This window comes from Protomyctophum bolini (assembly GCF_963924005.1).
Source record: "Protomyctophum bolini genome assembly, chromosome: 23".
Classification (NCBI taxonomy): domain Eukaryota; kingdom Metazoa; phylum Chordata; class Actinopteri; order Myctophiformes; family Myctophidae; genus Protomyctophum; species Protomyctophum bolini.
Window position 1 is genome coordinate 29,218,271 of NC_137884.1, and position 21,087 is coordinate 29,239,357.

At 40.8% G+C, this 21,087-nt stretch overlaps 1 protein-coding gene across 1 annotated transcript in view; it reads left to right on the plus strand.

The window, feature by feature from the left end:
• The window catches only part of LOC308311030 (thyrotropin-releasing hormone-degrading ectoenzyme-like), a gene marked incomplete at both ends in the record, with an annotated part of 87,326 nt that overhangs the window by 42,066 nt on the left and 24,173 nt on the right, over nt 1-21,087 (plus strand). Inside the window, 2 exons of the mRNA XM_080757527.1 lie at nt 8,715-8,780; nt 9,873-10,039. Coding sequence (XP_080613653.1) covers nt 8,715-8,780; nt 9,873-10,039 — 233 coding nt within the window. The remainder of the gene's footprint in view (nt 1-8,714; nt 8,781-9,872; nt 10,040-21,087) is intronic.

A 21,087-nucleotide genomic window follows, 5' to 3' on the forward strand; every position in this document is an offset into this window, starting at 1 on the left:
ATACAAAATGCATCTCATTTCTTCCGTCCCAGCGAAATACAAATTACAAAATACAAAAAAGTATTTCAAATACATGTATTTCAAATACATGTATTTCAAACACTGCCCATCTCTGGCTGTTACCACCATTCCATTTCCAATTGATTTCTTTCCCACTTCTTTTCTTTGGTGAACATGTGCAACAACGAACATGAATATTCTGTGACTACTTACGCAAATACGAGAAAGAAAGAAAGAAAGAAAAGGCTGGCAGAGTGCGTGGCTAAACAGAAATAAATCTGTCCGTCAATAAGTTTAGTTTTTAAAAAAGTGCCTGTAAAAAACAGCTAATGCCATGTTTGGGCATTTCCTGCTGAGAGATGTTTTTTTTCTAACCTGACGCTGCCAGATCCAAGAAGCTTTGCTACACATGTTTGTTTCACAGCTTATTGGGATCTGGGATCTCGGGAGCAAAAAGATAGTTGCTCACTTCATAATTATTATTATTAATTATTCATAATTAGCGTTTCCGTAGCATGTGTTGTAATTGACAGCATAAAGAGGCAATTATTAGTTTAATAAATCAACAAACAACAAAAGCAAAGTATGTCCTTCCTTACTGAAAGTATTCCACGTTTTTTTTTCCCAGTGCGGTCGTTCTTCCAGCCCAGAACAGTTGCCTTCGGGAAAAGTGTTGATCAAAATAGAACACATTTCCGGTTACTGCATTACAATTTACAATTTACAATTTAGGGCATTTAGCAGACGCTCTTAATCCAGAGCGATTTACATTAAGCAGGAACAAAAAAGCATGGGAATACGTCACATAAAAACCATTTATCATGAAACATGCGTAAGCTAAGAACGTAACAGTGGAATTTCTATATAATGAAACTATACATATAAACTATACATATATACTATACATATAAACTATACATATATACTATACATATAAACTATACATATAAACTATACATATATACTATACATATAAACTATACATATAAACTATACATATAAACTATACATATATACTATACATATAAACTATACATATAAACTATACATATAAACTATACATATATACTATACATATAAACTATACATATAAACTATACATATAAACTATACATATAAACTATACATATATACTATACATATAAACTATACATATAAACTATACATATAAACTATACATATAAACTATACATATAAACTATACATATATACTATACATATATACTATACATATAAACTATACATATAAACTATACATATAAACTATACATATAAACTATACATATAAACTATACATATAAACTATACATATAAACTATACATATAAACTATACATATATACTATACATATAAACTATACATATAAACTATACATCTATACTATACATATAAACTATACATATAAACTATACATCTATACTATACATATAAACTATACATATAAACTATACATCTATACTATACATATAAACTATACATATAAACTATACATATAAACTATACATATAAACTATACATATAAACTATACATATAAACTATACATATAAACTATACATATAAACTATACATCTATACTATACATATAAACTATACATATAAACTATACATATAAACTATACATATAAACTATACATATAAACTATACATCTATACTATACTACGCATTGTATACTCCTCCCTCGCTTCAAATGTTTTCAAAGACATTCTTGGGAAAAATGTTTAGCTGGATGACATTAAATGAATGTTTATCTGTGTGTGAATGACATTAAATTAATGTTTATCTGTGTGTGAATGACATTAAATGAATGTTTATCTGTGTGTGTGAATGACATTAAATGAATGTTTATCTGTGTGTGAATGACATTAAATGAATGTTTATCTGTGTGTGAATGACATTAAATGAATGTTTATCTGTGTGTGAATGACATTAAATGAATGTTTATCTGTGCGTGAATGACATTAAATGAATGTTTATCTGTGTGTGTGAATGACATTAAATGAATGTTTATCTGTGTGTGTGAATGACATTAAATGAATGTTTATCTGTGTGTGTGAATGACATTAAATGAATGTTTATCTGTGTGTGTGAATGACATTAAATGAATGTTTATCTGTGTGTGAATGACATTAAATGAATGTTTATCTGTGTGTGTGAATGACATTAAATGAATGTTTATCTGTGTGTGTGAATGACATTAAATGAATGTTTATCTGTGTGTGTGAATGACATTAAATGAATGTTTATCTGTGTGTGTGAATGACATTAAATGAATGTTTATCTGTGTGTGTGAATGACATTAAATGAATGTTTATCTGTGTGTGAATGACATTAAATGAATGTTTATCTGTGTGTGAATGACATTAAATGAATGTTTATCTGTGTGTGTGAATGACATTAAATGAATGTTTATCTGTGTGTGAATGACATTAAATGAATGTTTATCTGTGTGTGAATGACATTAAATGAATGTTTATCTGTGCGTGAATGACATTAAATGAATGTTTATCTGTGTGTGAATGACATTAAATGAATGTTTATCTGTGTGTGAATGACATTAAATGAATGTTTATCTGTGTGTGAATGACATTAAATGAATGTTTATCTGTGTGTGAATGACATTAAATGAATGTTTATCTGTGTGTGAATGACATTAAATGAATGTTTATCTGTGTGTGAATGACATTAAATGAATGTTTATCTGTGCGTGAATGACATTAAATGAATGTTTATCTGTGCGTGAATGACATTAAATGAATGTTTATCTGTGTGTGTGAATGACATTAAATGAATGTTTATCTGTGCGTGAATGACATTAAATGAATGTTTATCTGTGCGTGAATGACATTAAATGAATGTTTATCTGTGCGTGAATGACATTAAATGAATGTTTATCTGTGCGTGAATGACATTAAATGAATGTTTATCTGTGTGTGTGAATGACATTAAATGAATGTTTATCTGTGCGTGAATGACATTAAATTAATGTTTATCTGTGTGTGAATGACATTAAATGAATGTTTATCTGTGCGTGAATGACATTAAATGAATGTTTATCTGTGCGTGAATGACATTAAATGAATGTTTATCTGTGTGTGTGAATGACATTAAATTAATGTTTATCTGTGCGTGAATGACATTAAATGAATGTTTATCTGTGCGTGAATGACATTGAATGAATGTTTATCTGTGTGTGTGAATGACATTAAATGAATGTTTATCTGTGTGTGAATGACAGTGAATGAATGTTTATCTGTGCGTGAATGACATTAAATGAATGTTTATCTGTGTGTGTGAATGACATTAAATGAATGTTTATCTGTGTGTGAATGACATTAAATGAATGTTTATCTGTGTGTGAATGACATTAAATGAATGTTTATCTGTGCGTGAATGACATTAAATGAATGTTTATCTGTGCGTGAATGACATTAAATGAATGTTTATCTGTGTGTGAATGACATTAAATGAATGTTTATCTGTGTGTGAATGACATTAAATGAATGTTTATCTGTGCGTGAATGACATTAAATGAATGTTTATCTGTGCGTGAATGACATTGAATGAATGTTTATCTGTGCGTGAATGACATTAAATGAATGTTTATCTGTGTGTGAATGACATTAAATGAATGTTTATCTGTGTGTGTGAATGACATTAACAGTTTGTTTACATGCCTGTCTTGGTGGATACGGCATCCATTCAAGCAGCGCAGACAGGTGCTCCGAGACTTTGATTAGACAGCTGTCTGTTATGTAACCCAGTTGGGGCGGGAACCCCTTTTTGGTGTTGGCATCATGCTGTGCTTTAGCTATTGAAAAATAGCAGATCTACAAGCTCATAGCGCGCCACCGAGTGGCGCGCTACGAGCTTGTAGGTCTGCTATTTTTTTGAAAACGACTGACATAGAAACATAGCTTTTTTTCAGAAGACTGTCAGGAATCAGGATGTATAGAAGAGATTTTTTTTAATCTGATCTCAGGTCAGAATTGGATAAAGCTCATTAGTCGTTATCCATAGAAATAAAATCGCACCGCTGAAACAAGCGTTCACCAAGACAAACAATAATAATTTGACTGTGTATAATACAACAAATGGTGTCTCTGCATCTCTCTCTCTCTCTCTCTCTCTCTCTCTCACATGCACACATACCGTCACATTACACGCAATCACACAAGCTATAATCTACATGAAAGTGCAGTTATAGTTCCTCTCCAACTGTAATGAATGCCTTCGCTCAATCACACATCACTTATGACGTGTCATGTCCTCTTTACGCCATTCTGCATGACTCGAAGGTGTCCGTCTCTAACTCTTAACACACGCCGCAGGATATTCACTTTGTTCGCTGGGGTTTCTGCCGTGGGACAGAAGTGTTCATTCAGGCGTTCGACTAATTGCCTCTTCATGCTGTCAATTATAACTGCGTAAAAATAAGCATGTGATACAGTTGTGTCTGTTTACCGTTCCGGCAAACTCACGGATTGTACCATCACACCTTTATAGAGCCTCATTGTCCCGCCCCCTTTCATGACCACGCCCAGGCCCAGTCCCGCCCCCTTTCATGACGACGCCAGGGCCCAGTCCCGCCCCCTTTCATGACCACGCCCAGGCCCAGTCCCGCCCCCTTTCATGACGACGCCAGGCCCAGTCCCGCCCCCTTTCATGACGACGCCAGGCCCAGTCCCGCCCCCTTTCATGACGACGCCCAGGCCCAGTCCCGCCCCCTTTCATGACGACGCCAGGGCCCAGTCCCGCCCCCTTTCATGACGACGCCAGGGTCCTGTCCCGCCCCCTTTCATGACCACGCCCAGGCCCGGTCCCGCCCCCTTTCATGATGACGCCAGGCCCAGTCCATCTATAGTGTGTGTGTGTGTGTGTGTGTGTGGCTGTAGAAACCAATGGGGTGATGTCACTGTTCCTGTGTCCATCTTCCGTTACAGTCTATGGAACACAACTTTACTTTACTTTCTGTAAAAATGCCCTGGAGGAGAACAGAGAGAGGAGGAGGAGGAGGCGGGGGTTGATAATATGTAGAGTTCTGGAGGAGAGAAACGTGATGTTGAGAACAGAGAAGTTATCACGTTTCCATCTGACAACTTGACCTCAATTAACCTATTATCTCTGTGTGTGTGTGTGTGTGTGTGTGTGTGTGTGTGTGTGTGTGTGTAAAAGCTATCAACTAAGACTCGTGCGAGAGATATAGAGAGAATAGAATGTCAAGCACCGTTATAGAGGAGGAGGGAATGGGAGGGGAGGGGAGGGGAGAGGAGAGGAGAGGAGAGGAGAGGAGAGGAGAGGAGATAGGGAGAGGAGAGGAGAGGAGGGGAGGGGAGAGGAGAGGAGAGGAGAGGAGAGGAGAGGAGAGGAGAGGAGAGGAGAGGAGAGGGGATAATGAGAGAAGAGTGGATAATGGAAAGGAGAGGAGAGGAGCTATCTTCTGTTATCTTGTTCTGCGTGTGTGCGTGTGTGTGTGTACGTGCGTGCGTGCGTGCGTGTGAGAGAGAGAGATAACGGGTCATGACTCAGAGAGAGAGAGAGATAACGGGTCATGACTCCGGTGAGATAATCTCACAATAACACATATTATATATCTCTTGTTGTTATCTCTCTCGTTCTCTTCTCCTGCAAGTCTCTCTCCCATTTCAGTTTCATTGCAATTAATGAATGAATATCCTTCTTCCCTAATTGTAATTGTGGTGCAAAGGAGTACAGTATGGAGTACAGTATGTTAGTACAGTATGGAGTACAGTATGGAGTACAGTGAGGAGTACAGTAAGGAGTACAGTATGTTAGTACAGTATGGAGTACAGTATGGAGTACAGTGAGGAGTACAGTAAGGAGTACAGTATGTTAGTACAGTATGGAGTACAGTATGGAGTACAGTGAGGAGTACAGTAAGGAGTACAGTATGTTAGTACAGTATGGAGTACAGTATGGAGTACAGTGAGGAGTACAGTAAGGAGTACAGTAAGGAGTACAGTATGGAGTACAGTAAGGAGTACAGTAAGGAGTACAGTAAGGAGTACAGTAAGGAGTACAGTATGGAGTACAGTAAGGAGTACAGTATGCACGTTAACGTTTATCCTTTGGTCGTCTTCTGAACCACTCTGTTCGCACAAACTAAACGCACGGCATTGCATCCTTCCCAACGTGCATATTTACCGCGACTGTTTGCATTCGTACGACATACCATGTTATTGTGCAACATTTTACCGTATAGGCGCTGTGACGCAAATGACATCACATTTTCCTCATTCACCGGCCACTTCCCTTTTCACTACGCGCGCACACGCATGCGCACACGCACACGCACACACACACGCACACACACGCACACGCACACACACACTGGACAACTGCATGGGCTAGAGATGCTCCGATCAATCGGCGTGCGATCACGATAATACCTCTTATCGGATCGGTGTTCTCAAAATAAACCAAAGCGTCCGATCCGACTTTAAACTGAGCAGATTGGACCTCCCGTTCCAGAGATAACGGCCAAAACGTCTTGAAAACGTAGTTTAGTGTTTGGGTTTTGTTTTCCTCTCTACAGAGAGGCAGCACCACCACCATGAAATGCAGCCCTTTGCAATGCACTCCCTTCCCAGACCCCCTTGTTAGGATATTTACTGTATAGTGGAGTGTACAGTACTGTAACTGCCTTCCATTTACATTTCACAAAAGTTTTGCTCCAAAAAAGCGCTTGAGAAACCTGCAGTGCAAAACCCCCCGCTGTCAATGTTGCATCGCATTGTAAACGGCTGTGCCTCGTTACACATAGCCACACACGTTTCTAACTTGCGGTACTTTTATATGGATTTAAGTGTAACAGAAAAGTTCTGTCCACAGTCCCATCTCCCAGTCACGGAGCTGTGGGAGATGGGACGATGCGACAACGAGCAGCACATTCATATCCAGATAGCACTAGAAGGTCTGAAGTAAAATCAATGTGCTTAAATTCACATTTAGAATTTTTTTTTCAGATGTCAAGATTTTCTGAGATGATAGAATGGTGATGGATGATGATGCTCATAATAATAATAATAATAAAACTTTATTTGTATAGCACCTTTCATGACATGAAATGCAGCTCAAAGTGCTTTACAGAAAAATGGAGAATAAAAGAAAAGCAAGGCAACAACATTAAGAACAAGCAGTAATGCAATACAGTGAGGACATGAATAACAAAAAATAAAAAATAAAAGATCAATTAAAAGCAATGTTGTAGAAGTGGGTCTTGAGCTGAGCTTTAAAAATGTCTACAGAGGCTACAGAGGGATACAGTTCGGTGTCTGGGACATTGTATTTTTTGGGACATTGTATTTTTTTGGGACATTTTTGTCCTACTTTACCACAGAGAGTCAGACAAAACTTTCTGGACGTGTTCTTTTGTCTGTGTGCAGTTTGGAAGTTTCCAACGGTGAGCTTATAGCTCCTTATAGCTCCTTATAGCTCCTTATAGCTCCTTTCCTGCATGTCTAAGGATCAAGTAGCCGCTCCTCTCAAAAGTAGGCTAATAGAGGCTCTGCAAAGCAGAGTGTTTAATATAACACTAAAACAAAAAAACGGCAGGTTACAACACTTTTTTTTGTTGTTTTTCTTCTTTGTAATTATTTGTTTGGTCCAAAATATCGTGTGTGTTGTCATGATTTGTCACGACAAGAGTTGGCTTCGTACGACACGCTTAAAAAGGTATTTAAATAAATAAATAAAGCACGAAATGCCTATATGGGACAAATTCATTGGGATTCATTTCCTGGGCCACTCGTCGTTCTGAAAGGGGGGAGGGACTATGCGACGCTCTCTAGTCCCACCGTGTCAATAATGTGATCAAAGACGTCAGCCTTGCCTCAGTGACCGATTCCATTCATGGTTTACCTTGTAGGCTCTGAGACCCGGACACTGTGAACAGAAAGGTTTACCTTGTAGACTCTGAGACCCGGACACTGTGAACAGAAAGGTTTACCTTGTAGGCTCTGAGACCCGGACACTGTGAACAGAAAGGTTTACCTTGTAGGCTCTGAGACGCGGACACTGTGAACAGAAAGGTTTACCTTGTAGGCTCTGAGACCCGGACACTGTGAACAGAAAGGTTTACCTTGTAGGCTCTGAGACCCGGACACTGTGAACAGAAAGGTTTACCTTGTAGGCTCTGAGACCCGGACACTGTGAACAGAAAGGTTTACCTTGTAGGCTCTGAGACGCGGACACTGTGAACAGAAAGGTTTACCTTGTAGGCTCTGAGACCCGGACACTGTGAACAGAAAGGTTTACCTTGTAGGCTCTGAGACCCGGACACTGTGAACAGAAAGGTTTACCTTGTAGGCTCTGAGACCCGGACACTGTGAACAGAAAGGTTTACCTTGTAGGCTCTGAGACCCCGGACACTGTGAACAGAAACAATGCGACACCTTTTCTTTTCTTCACACAGTGTGAGCTGGGATTGAATTGAATTGTCTGTGAAAAGAACTTGTGAATTGCTGGATTTCAGGGTCGGAGTGGTTTTCAATTGAAACACATTCTATTAGCTTTGTTTTTAAAAAAAACCCACCGCTGGGTCAATCTAATTAACTATGTAATTACGTTCTGCTTTCGTATGAAATGAAGACGAAAACTGGTTTTTTAGCCTCTTCTTCTTCTTATTATTATGGGAACAAAAGATATTTTGTTACAGTTGATTTATACCTGTTTTGTTTTTGTTGGTATTTTTAGGATTATCTGACGACTCACATGTTCAGCAATGCCGCAAGACAGGACCTCTGGAACAAACTGTCTCAGGTAGTGTGTGTGTGTGTGTGTGTGTGTGTGTGTGTGTGTGTGTGTGTGTGTGTGTGTGTGTGTGTGTGTGTGTGTGTGTGTGTGTGTGTGTGTGTGTGTGTGTGCGTGTGCGCACGTGTGTGGGTGGGTGCGCACGCACGTGTGTGGGTGGGTGCGCTGATGTGATATATATATATATAAAAGGCTGCTATGTAATTACCATTATTCCAGAGTGCTGTATTTAATGATAACAATAATACTGTCAGACTCAAGCTTTATAATAGCATGTTCCACACTGTGTTCATTATAATAGCATGTTCCACACTGTGTTCTTTATGATAGCATGTTCCACACTGTGTTCTTTATGATAGCATGTTCCACACTGTGTTCATTATGATAGCATGTTCCACACTGTGTTCATTATGATAGCATGTTCCACACTGTGTTCATTATGATAGCATGTTCCACACTGTGTTCTTTATGATAGCATGTTCCACACTGTGTTCTTTATGATAGCATGTTCCACACTGTGTTCATTATAATAGCATGTTCCACACTGTGTTCATTATGATAGCATGTTCCACACTGTGTTCATTATAATAGCATGTTCCACACTGTGTTCATTATAATAGCATGTTCCACACTGTGTTCTTTATAATAGCATGTTCCACACTAGCTCTGTTCCATAGCTCTAATGCGTGCATTAGAGCTATGTTACTATCAACTTCCGCCGCTCGCATGAATGCAGACCAGCCTCTACTCTTTAGTGTAAATAAAAATAACGTTTTTGCTACTCACCAAAACAAAGGCGGGTTGTGTCAATAGAAAGACTACTTTCCTTAGTGGAAGCACTCTGAGGCTCGGCCTTTCCTTCTTTAGCGAACCTATAGACAGTTCATTATTATTTTGGCTCGGCCTTTCCTTCTTTAGCGAACCTAGACAGTCAGAAGTTGGATTTGCGTCCAGCAGGTGGCAGCCATGTCACATACGTTCCCCAATTTCACGCATGCGCACACCACTCGTGCTCATGCCTGATACATGATACAGGCACACGGACATTGCTGGTTGTAGGAGTGGTTGCACCACTCAAAAACCTTACATTTTCCCAAACAGGCGCTGCGTTCCGAGGGGCGGGACATCGACGTCAGCGAGGTGATGGACAAGTGGACTCGACAAATGGGATACCCCGTGGTCACCATCGGCAAGGACGAGTCGGCCAATCACGTCACCGTACAACAGGAGCACTTCCTGTATGGCCAGGAAGCTCGGAGCGACAACAGGTACTGTAAATGAAACTGTAAATGAGCAACGTCGATGATTGTTTCCAAAAGATATGATCAGAAATGAGACTAGACTATACACTGTAAACATATGGACAGAGCCTATACTCTGTAAACATATGGACAGAGACTATACTCTGTAGACATATGGACAAAGACTAGACTATACTCTGTAAACATATGGACAGAGACTATACTCTGTAAACATATGGACAGAGACTATACTCTGTAAACATATGGACAAAGATATGATCAGAAATGAGACTAGACTATACTCTGTAAACATATGGACAAAGACTATACACTGTAAACATATGGACAAAGACTATACACTGTAAACATATGGACAAAGAAATGAGACTAGACTATACACTGTAAACATATGGACAAAGATATGATCAGAAATGAGACTAGACTATACTCTGTAAACATATGGACAAAGATATGATCAGAAATGAGACTAGACTATACTCTGTAAACATATGGACAGAGACTATACTCTGTAAACATATGGACAAAGACTATACTCTGTAAACATATGGACAGAGCCTACACTGTAAACATATGGACAGAGCCTACACTGTAAACATATGGACAGAGCCTATACTCTGTAAACATATGGACAAAGCCTACACTGTAAACATATGGACAGAGCCTATACTCTGTAAACATATGGACAAAGCCTACACTGTAAACATATGGACAGAGCCTACACTGTAAACATATGGACAGAGCCTATACTCTGTAAACATATGGACAAAGCCTACACTGTAAACATATGGACAAAGCCTATACTCTGTAAACATATGGACAAAGCCTATACTCTGTAAACATATGGACAAAGCCTATACTCTGTAAACATATGGACAAAGCCTATACTCTGTAAACATATGGACAAAGCCTACACTGTAAATCCCTGGAACATGTGACGCGTTTAAACCATAGGTCATTTTTTTTATAAATGGGACCATAATTTTCCAAAAAGAATATTATGACATTAGAAATGAGACTTTAAACTAGTGACTGGAAGCAGAAAGTATTCATGACCATGTTTATTAAGGTAATACAGTCTAGGTGAAGTTGGGCCCAAATACATGGACTTCTATGGGGCTATGGGTTTTTCTGGGTCCAGTGACAGCGCCACAACAGGCCATTATATGAACTTTCATTTCCTTATAGTGGCTTCACAAAATATCCGTCTGACTGCCCCCCTGGTTTAAACCTAAACACCATGTGTGTAATAAATAATAAAATGCCAAATGTTTATTAATGGTCATAAAATACAGTATAGAACACGAGTTCACTCAAACACCTCAAGTGTTCAAATTCTAAACACCTATATAATATGACTGACTATGATTGTAAAAACTAAACACGTTTATGTGTTTAAAAAGTGTTACGGGCGATTAAACATGTTCTTCTGTTCATAATCTAAACACTGTGACACGTTTAAAAAGTGTTACAAATGACGTGTTTAAAACAGTTCCTAACCTAAACGCTTGGGTTTAGTGTGTAAACATACTCACGTCCGGGTTCTCGTCCAGCCTGCTGTGCCTGTGAATGAGGGGCAGACGCTGCTATGTTTCACCTTCCTACCGTGTGCAATAATATGTTTACCATCTCAATAACAGTCCATCTTTTTCTTACTGTCGCCACCACTTATTCGTGTTTAAAGGAGAATTCCATACTAAAAGGCTTTCTTACTTTTCTTTGTAGTTGTTACGTCCCCACCAAAGAGGTCCAGGTGTTATTTTGTGCAAAAGCTCCTTATTTCCCCTACCCTAAGCCCTAAATGAATTGCATTGTATTGAATGGGATGTATGGGGTGTTGTGCTAATTCGCTTATTTCCATCGAAATAAGTAGTAAAGTGTGCCGCTTGGGTTATTATTTTATTATGAAGAGAGGATATATACAAAAAATATATAATTTTGAGCGATGGAAATAAGCGAATTAGCACAACACCCCATACATCCCATTCAATACAATGCAATTCATGTAGGGCTTATGGTATAGGGGAAACAGCCAATGAGGAGCTTTTGCACAAAATAACACCTGGACCTCTTTGGTGGGGACGTAACAACTACAAAGAAAGGTAAGAAAGCCTTTTAGTATGGAATTCTCCTTTAACCCATTCTGACCGGGCACCCATTTTGGTGTTAGCATCATGTTATGCTTTACCTATTGAAAAATAGCAGATCTACAAGCTCATAGCGCGCCACCGAGTGGCGCGCTACGAGCTTGTAGGTCTGCTATTTTTGAAAAATCGAAGAACGACTGACATTTTTTAGAATCTGATCTCAGGTCAGAATGGGTTAATCAGACCAGTGTGTGTCCAGTGGAAACCTCGTATGAATCTGATCTCAGGTCAGAATGGGTTAAATGGGGAATCCAAAATGCCGTCCTGACAGTAGATTTATAAGCCACCGGGGGTGTCTTCTACTGTATGTCTGTTTACTGTTTACTGATTTTCCCCCGTGGGATAATGAAGGTATCTATCTGTCTTATGTTTTCAAGATCCAACCACGCACGCACGCACGCACACGCACACGCACGCACACGCACACGCACACGCACACACACACACACGGACGTTGCTGCCATTCAACTACTCGTTTGAACTTTGTTCGAACTGCAGTACTGTTCAAACAAAGCACTCCACCAGCCCCTGACCAGGGATAGTTTTTCTCGTGATCTCGTTTCTTTTGTCATGGCAATACATGATCGTCACGTTTTTATCGATTTTAGCGTCGGCTATTCCAAAATATCAGATCTATACTACAAGCCCTATGTCGCAGGACATGAGCTATTGTGACAATTTTGTGTTTTTTTTTTTTTTTTTGTGTTTTTACACAAATCTTGTCTTGATCCCTGGGGGGTCCCTGGAACGCACGCACGTAATTATTATTAAAGTTTCTTAAACGTAATTTTCAAGTAAAGTTTATGGGAAGAAACTTTTAACTCATTCTGACCGGGAACCCGTTTTGGTGGTATCATGTTATGCTTTAGCTATTGAAAAACAGCAGATCTACAAGCTCATAGCGCGCCACCGAGTGGCGCGCTACGAGCTTGTAGGTCTGCTATTTTTGAAAACGACTGACATTTTTCAGAATCTGATCTCAGGTCAGAATGGGTTATAATCAGACCAGCGTGTGTCCAGTGGAAAACCTCGTATGAATCTGATCTCAGGTCAGAATGGGTTAAGAGAGATGACAGGAGTCTTGGCGCCTTGCCTGAGTTGCCTCACTGCGCTGCACAGAATTGAATCAACACGAGACCAGAGCAGAGAGAGAAATAGTCACGTTGTGTGTGTGTGTGTGCGTGTGTGTGTGTGTGTGTGTGTGTGCGTGTGTGCGTGTGTGCGTGCGTGTGCGTGCGCGTCACCGGCATGAGATTAGAGCTTGCCCAGTCTAACTTCGAAGAGAGAGAGGGGGAGGAAAACAACAAACGATAGCTTACTTTGGCAGCCCTTGTGAATGCAAATGTCTGTCAGGACAGCAAACCACAGCATGCAAGACGCCTTTGTTTTCAACGGTCCCACCATTAGCACGTCGAGGGAAACACGTTATCGCCTATCGGCCGGAGATGCGCTACCCTACCCCTCCCCCATCCCCCCCCCCCTCCCCAATTAGCGATGCTAATTTGCCCAGTCAATCAGCTAATTTGCCCAGTCAATCATTGAATCCCCGCTACGCGCTGTGTGTGTGTGTGTGTGTGTGTGTGTGCGTGCGATGAATTAGACCATTCCTCACCCAGGAGTCAGCGCAGCTCCTCCTCATCCAGACATCAGTCATGATGAATTAGACCATTCCTCACCCAGGAGTCAGCGCAGCTCCTCATCCAGACATCAGTCATGATGAATTAGACCATTCCTCACCCAGGAGTCAGCGCAGCTCCTCATCCAGACATCAGTCATGATGAATTAGACCATTCCTCACCCAGGAGTCAGCGCAGCTCCTCATCCAGACATCAGTCATGATGAATTAGACCATTCCTCACCCAGGAGTCAGCGCAGCTCCTCATCCAGACATCAGTCATGATGAATTAGACCATTCCTCACCCAGGAGTCAGCGCAGCTCCTCATCCAGACATCAGTCATGATGAATTAGACCATTCCTCACCCAGGAGTCAGCGCAGCTCCTCATCCAGACATCAGTCATGATGAATTAGACCATTCCTCACCCAGGAGTCAGCGCAGCTCCTCATCCAGACATCAGTCATGATGAATTAGACCATTCCTCACCCAGGAGTCAGCGCAGCTCCTCATCCAGACATCAGTCATGATGAATTAGACCATTCCTCACCCAGGAGTCAGCGCAGCTCCTCATCCAGACATCAGTCATGATGAATTAGACCATTCCTCACCCAGGAGTCAGCGCAGCTCCTCATCCAGACATCAGTCATGATGAATTAGACCATTCCTCACCCAGGAGTCAGCGCAGCTCCTCATCCAGACATCAGTCATGTCAAAACGTGACTACCGTAACGCCTGCGTGCACTTAAGCATCTCCAACTGAAAAAAAATCGAAGAACGACTGCCATTTTTAAAATCTGATCTCAGGTCAGAATGGGGTTAATCAGACCAGTGTGTGTCCAGTGGAAACCTTGTATATGAATCTGATCTCAGGTCAGAATGGGTTAAATCAAAAGTCTAAAAGTGTCCTCTCCTCCCTTGAACCCCATCATCCAGATTCTGGAGGATCGTTCTTCTTTTTCTTTTTAATAATAACAAAGAAAATGAGAAAAAAAAATAAGGGACACCGACATTGCTTGTGTATAACCCACAATAATGGGTTCGCAAACCCATAAGAAATGGGGCGGCGATCCCACCCACTGTTTTGTACCGCGCTGCTCTAGTTTTGGAGAGGAAAACTTCCCCAACTCCGTGTTCAGGTTTGCATGATGAGGCCTTTCCTCATGGCTCCCTTATCACAACATCTCAAAGTTGGGAAAAGCTGTCCTATAATTGTCCTTTAACACATTCTCAGAGTTGTGTTTTGCAGATGGTTATAGGCACGCTGTATAGAGAGCAGAGCATATACTCCTTCTACACTCCTGTATATCCAGCAGAGTCTGTTAGACTTCCAGAGGCGTCTTCCCCAGCAGAACGCTCTCACTGGGGGCAGGAGAGATGTGTTGCATGGGAGGAGCGTCTGCATAGAAATTGAATACATTATTGTGGCTTTATATGTCTGACCTTGTTGGAAAAGAACTCTTTAAGTTTAGAGATTTTTTTTTTTTAATTTTCAAATCACCTGACGTCTTTGTCAAGCGAACTATATGACTGACAAACATAGTTATGAAGTAAATATTAATTGAAACGCTACACTGTAAATCCCTGGAACATGTGACGCGTTTAAACCTAAACACCATGTGTGTGTAATAATAAAATGCCAACTGTTTATTAATGGTCATACAATACAGTAGAACACGCGAGTTCACTCAAACACCTCACGAGAACACCTATAGCGTTCAAATTCTAAACACCTATATAATATGACTGACTTTGATTGTAAAAACTAAACACGTTTATAAATTATATGTGTTTAAAAAGTGTTACAGGCGATTAAACATGTTCTTCTGTTTATAATCTAAACACTGTGACAAAGTATGTGTGTTTAAAACAGTTCATAACCTAAACGCTTGGGTTTAGTGTGTATAGTCTGTGTACAATTAACTTCCTTCATTACACTTTTCAAAACCAAATGAGAAATTATGGAAAATACCATGAAAGTGCTTGTTGAAACTTCACACCCATGTCTCTCCTTAATCTGCAAACAGATTCTGATCATGCTCATATTTAGACCCTTAATTCTTCCACAGTGGTATTAACCCCAAAGTGGAGTCCGGGGACCCCCAGGGGTCCTTGAGGGAGTTCCAGGGGGTCCCCAGCTAAAACCAAATGGACCCTCATTGGTCTGTATAACTCAGATGGATTTGGTTCCATTTGTGTGTACACTCTCAGAGTTAAATTAACATTGATTTTACAATATAAATCGGGGGTCCCAGAGATTGAAATGCCATTAAATGGGGGGGTCCGTAGACTAAATGCATGTCAAACTGGGGGTCCTTGACATGTCCGTGGTTCTAAAGCTATGTTTCTATGTCAGTGGTTCTAAAGCTATGTTTCTATGTCAGTCGTTCTTCGATTTTTGAAATATAGCAGACCTACAAGCTCGTAGCGTGCCACTCGGTGGCGCGCTACGAGCTTGTAGGTCTGCTATTTTTCAATAGCTAAAGCATAACATAATGCTAACACCAAAAGGGGTTCCCGCCCAAAATGCCTATAGTAACTATATAAAGTGCATTCTGGTATCAATGGCCTAGTAAGTACCTTATCAAATTAATACATTATTATTATTATTGAAATGTTGTAGAAGAGAAATATGTTCATATTCTGGTAGAATCTAAAGCACAAACGGCACCAGCAAGTTACAAGAAAAACACTAAATGGGTCAAAATGGGCATAATATTTCTCGCTGCCATCTTTTCAGCCCATTCATCCAAACAGAAACGTCCTATTTTTATTTAATTGTATTAAATAACGTCAAACTCAACAACATTGCAGCTGTATACGAAAAGCTTGAATTATCCTCTTTCTATCTGTAAAGTGTTTGTTTCATAAAAAACCCACTGTAGACATTTTATGAGCTCCTTTCTGTCAAGACATTCCTTGCAGATGATTCTTTTTCCAAGTGTCAGAGTTTGGAAGCGCTCGTTATCCGTAAAGCGACCTCCTGCTGCCTCCTGCATGATGTGCACATTCTAAACAGGTGGTACAGATGGGCTGTTGAGTGGAGGGTCAACGAGCGCTCCCAAACTCCAGCGTGTTGAATGATTGACAAGCTGACATCTCTCAGCCCCATGTCAGCCAATGAGAGGGCTCTGCTCAGCCCCAAGTCCCGCCCCAGGGGCCAGGCCGTGAGGTCACTGGCTTTTGCGCCAATCACAGCGCGCCTGCTCGTGTGTGTGTGTGTGTGTGTTTGTGTTTGTGACGTGAAGGAATGGCGGTCGAAGTGGAGAGTTTTTAAAAATCAAACAAGTCTATTTATTTACTTTATAACCCGTTTAGTCCCGCAGCCGAGGAGGGAGACATGAAGATAAGAGACTGCGGGTCATGAATAAGAGCACTTTTAAAAGTTTATACCACCAAACGTATACATTTATTATGGATATAAAACACAAGGAAAGACGACGTGTTTGTAAGTCTTCCTCCTGAGCGCTGACAGCACAGCTGACGGAAGCGGCTCTTGATTGGACCACGGAAAAGAAAGGTATTTAAATGAATTGTGGTTTTGCGTCATTTTTTTTTATCTCACAGTTATTAATAAGAAACGGAAATGGTTTCAGGCTCTCATTGGAGAGACGCGAGAGGCTGTGCGTTTGTGTTTTTGAATTGTTTCGGTGGCGCGCGCGTGTGTGTCTGTGTGTGTGTGTGTACGTGCCTCAATTGCTTGCGTCTTTATTTCATGTTGGTCGGTGGGGCTGCTTGTTTGCGCCAGTTGCGTGTGTGTGTGTGTGTTTTGATTCGTCTCCCTCTGTGTGTGTGTGTGTGTGTGTGTGTGTGTGTGAGAGACGTGTGTGCGTGTGTGACAGTCTACATTTTATAGACTGTCTACATTTTAGACTGTCACACACACGCACGCACGCACGCACGCACACAGACTCTAAAAGCAGTGAAGAGGTCTACTTATGCAGAGCAGTGGTTCTCAAAGTGGGGTCCGGGGACCCCCAGGGGTCCTTGAGGGATGTTCCAGGGGGTCCCCATCAGCTAAATGATATAGTTTGATTGATTGCTGATTTGATTGGCTGTGTGTACCATTCGATATCCTAGTTCTCCTCCTATCACAGCAGCTCACACATGGTGTGTTTACTTAATTACTTTGCACATTGTTGTACTTCGCCCAGCAGATATGGGATTTTTTAAAGTGGCGCAACCGCTTCCTTAAAAGGACACTTTTAAGGACTTTGCAAAATAATATATGTTAATGACGTTTAGAAGCTTTAGAACACTTTCCTGCCTGGGTGTAATAATCTGGTTTTAGATATTTTAGATTGTAGCAGTGCAGAGCACATGCAGTGTCTCTGATGTCATGGACACTGGTCTGGTCACTATATGGCCCTCATTTATCAACCGTGCGTACGCCAAAATATGGGTGCACGCCGAAATTGCCGACATTTTCGACATTTACCATTTCCGGCAAAGCTAAATAAAGGCATAAATGGACTGCACGCCTTTATTTCCAAGTGACAATGACAAGCATACAGCTTGCCTATTTGTAGTAAGTACTAGCAGGCTATAGGCGTAAGGGGCTTAATCATTCACCATTTAAATAAGTGCTTAGACAGGTTTTGACAGTTTTGACAGTTCAGATAAAAGCGAGATCATTTTCGGGGCTCGGGAGGACGGGACCGCGGCATACCGGCACACATGCAAGCGGCAAGCCTTCATCCATATTTTTCAATAGCTAAAGCATAACATAATGCTAATAATTCCTTGAGGTGATCTTCTCTGTGTACTTCTATAAAACTATTCCAGTGCTCTTTTCTTTTTTTTAAAAGAACATTGTTTGTCTTCTGAGTTCCTCTGAAGCCAGACGTTGGGAGGAAGGGAGGATGTTATGCAGATTCATTCATTTCCCGGCCACTCAACCCCGACGTCACGTATAATTAACCCATTCTGACCTGAGATCAGATTCATACGACGTTTCCACTGGACACAACACACACTGGTCTGATTAACCCATTCTGACCTGAGATCAGATTCTAAAAATGTCAGTCGTTCTTCGATTTTTTTTTCAAAAATAGCAGACCTACAAGCTCGTAGCGCGCCACTCGGTGGCGCGCTACGAGCTTGTAGATCTGCTATTTTTCAACAGCTAAAGCATGACATGATGCTATAACACCAACATGGGTTTCCCGGTCAGAATGGGTTAAGCTATCGTTGATGCAAATCGCTTGCTTTCTCTCCCCGGAGTCGTGTCGTTGTGTCATTGAGTGTCACACTGTGTAAGATCAGCTCAGACGAGCAGACATGAGAATGCAAACGTGATTCGTTCCACAAAGTGCTTACGGGTGCAAACTATATGCTCATTGGTTGATCAAACTATATGCTCATTGGTTGATCAAACTATATGCTCATTGATTGATCAAACTATATGCTCATTGGTTGATCAAACTATATGCTCATTGGTTGATCAAACTATATGCTCATTGGTTGATCAAACTATATGCTCATTGGTTGATCAAACTATATGCTCATTGGTTGATCAAACTATATGCTCATTGGTTGATCAAACTATATGCTCATTGGTTGATCAAACTATATGCTCATTGGTTGATCAAACTATATGCTCATTGGTTGATCAAACTATATGCTCATTGGTTGATCAAACTATATGCTCATTGGTTGATCAAACTATATGCTCATTGGTTGATCAAACTATATGCTCATTGGTTGATCAAACTATATGCTCATTGGTTGATCAAACTATATGCTCATTGGTTGACGCTGTTGCAGATTTACTCAGAACTTACAAACAGTAGTGGTGGAAGAAGTATACTTTATCTAAAGTAAAAAGTCCTGTATTAAACTTGAACAAAGTTGCTACGAAATAATATTGGCATCCAAATATACTTTTTTTTTATTTTTTTTACCCATTTTGGGGACGGGGAACCCCTTTTTGGTGTTATAGCATCATGTTATGCTTTAGCTATTGAGAAATATCAGATCTACAAGCTCATAGCGCGCCACCGAGAACTTGTAGGTCTGCTATTTTTTTTACCAAAAGCAAACATACTCATCCACATTTTCTAAATTTGACACAATCGTTCAAAAGTATAGCGTAAGTGTAAAATAGGGCTCAATTGTGTGTTTTGTAATTATTTATAATTATAATTGTAAATTGTCTAACGTCTAATAACTTGTTGTGGAGTAAAATAATTACTTTCCACCGCTGCTTTTAAACGATTAATGCACCGTGTGCACTGTAGATCTGCTATTTTTCAATAGGTAAAGCATAACATGATGCTAACACCAAAATGGGTGCCCGGTCAGAATGGGTTAAGGTGTAATTCTGTTTTCTGATTCAATTACATGGTAGTGTAGCATGTATTGTTTTTTGAGTGGTGCAACCACTCCAAGGAACGGCAATGCCCGCGTTCACCTGTGTGACGTTAAGGAGCACCAGTATGACTATGAGTACCAGTAGGGGGCGCTGTTGTGCCACAAACAGAGAGAGAGAGACAGTGCTGCACTGTTGCCTGCTAATGAGAGAGAGAGAGAGAGAGGAGGGGGAGGGGGGGAGAGAGGGGAGTTGCACCACTCAGTTCACACGGGTGTGATTTTTTTTATTTTTTACAAATATATATTTTGAGCTGAGAAACTTTTAAATCTTATTTCTCCACACGTCAGCACTATACTACTCTGTCTGTCTGTCTGTCTGTCTGTCTGTCTGTCTGTCTGACTGTCTGTCTGTCTGTCTGTCTGTCTGTCTGTCTGTCTGTCGGATTACTCCAAACAGGCCAGCTATGGTTCTTTTTCTCCTGCAGTTTTGCTTCCCGATTATTCCGTTAATATTAATATAACCACATGAGCAAGATTAAGTATATGCTAGTATTGGTTGAATATCGATTTTTCGATGTATGTTTTCGTTAGCTGGCCCAGCCCTATAATAACTGCTAGAAACCTAGAACGGAGCAGACAACACCTGGGTGAGACACAGCGCGCGCACACACACACACGCACACGCACACGCACACGCACACAGAGACACAGACACACACACACAGAGAGAGAGAGAATGCACTGCCAGTCAGGAGAGTGTGGGAAGGCTGTGCTACACCTGCTGTTAGCTTCATGCGGCGAGGCAATTAATCCATGGGCTCAGTGGGAGCAGGAGATAAGGTCAGGGCTCTGACGTGACGAGGGAGGAGGAGGAGGAGGAGGAGGGGGGGGTGTCAGGTGGTACGGCTCCCTGCTGGGTCCAGGTTCAAGCCCATATCTGTGGTTCTGGTTAAAGCCCCCATATCTGTGGTTCTGGTTAAAGCC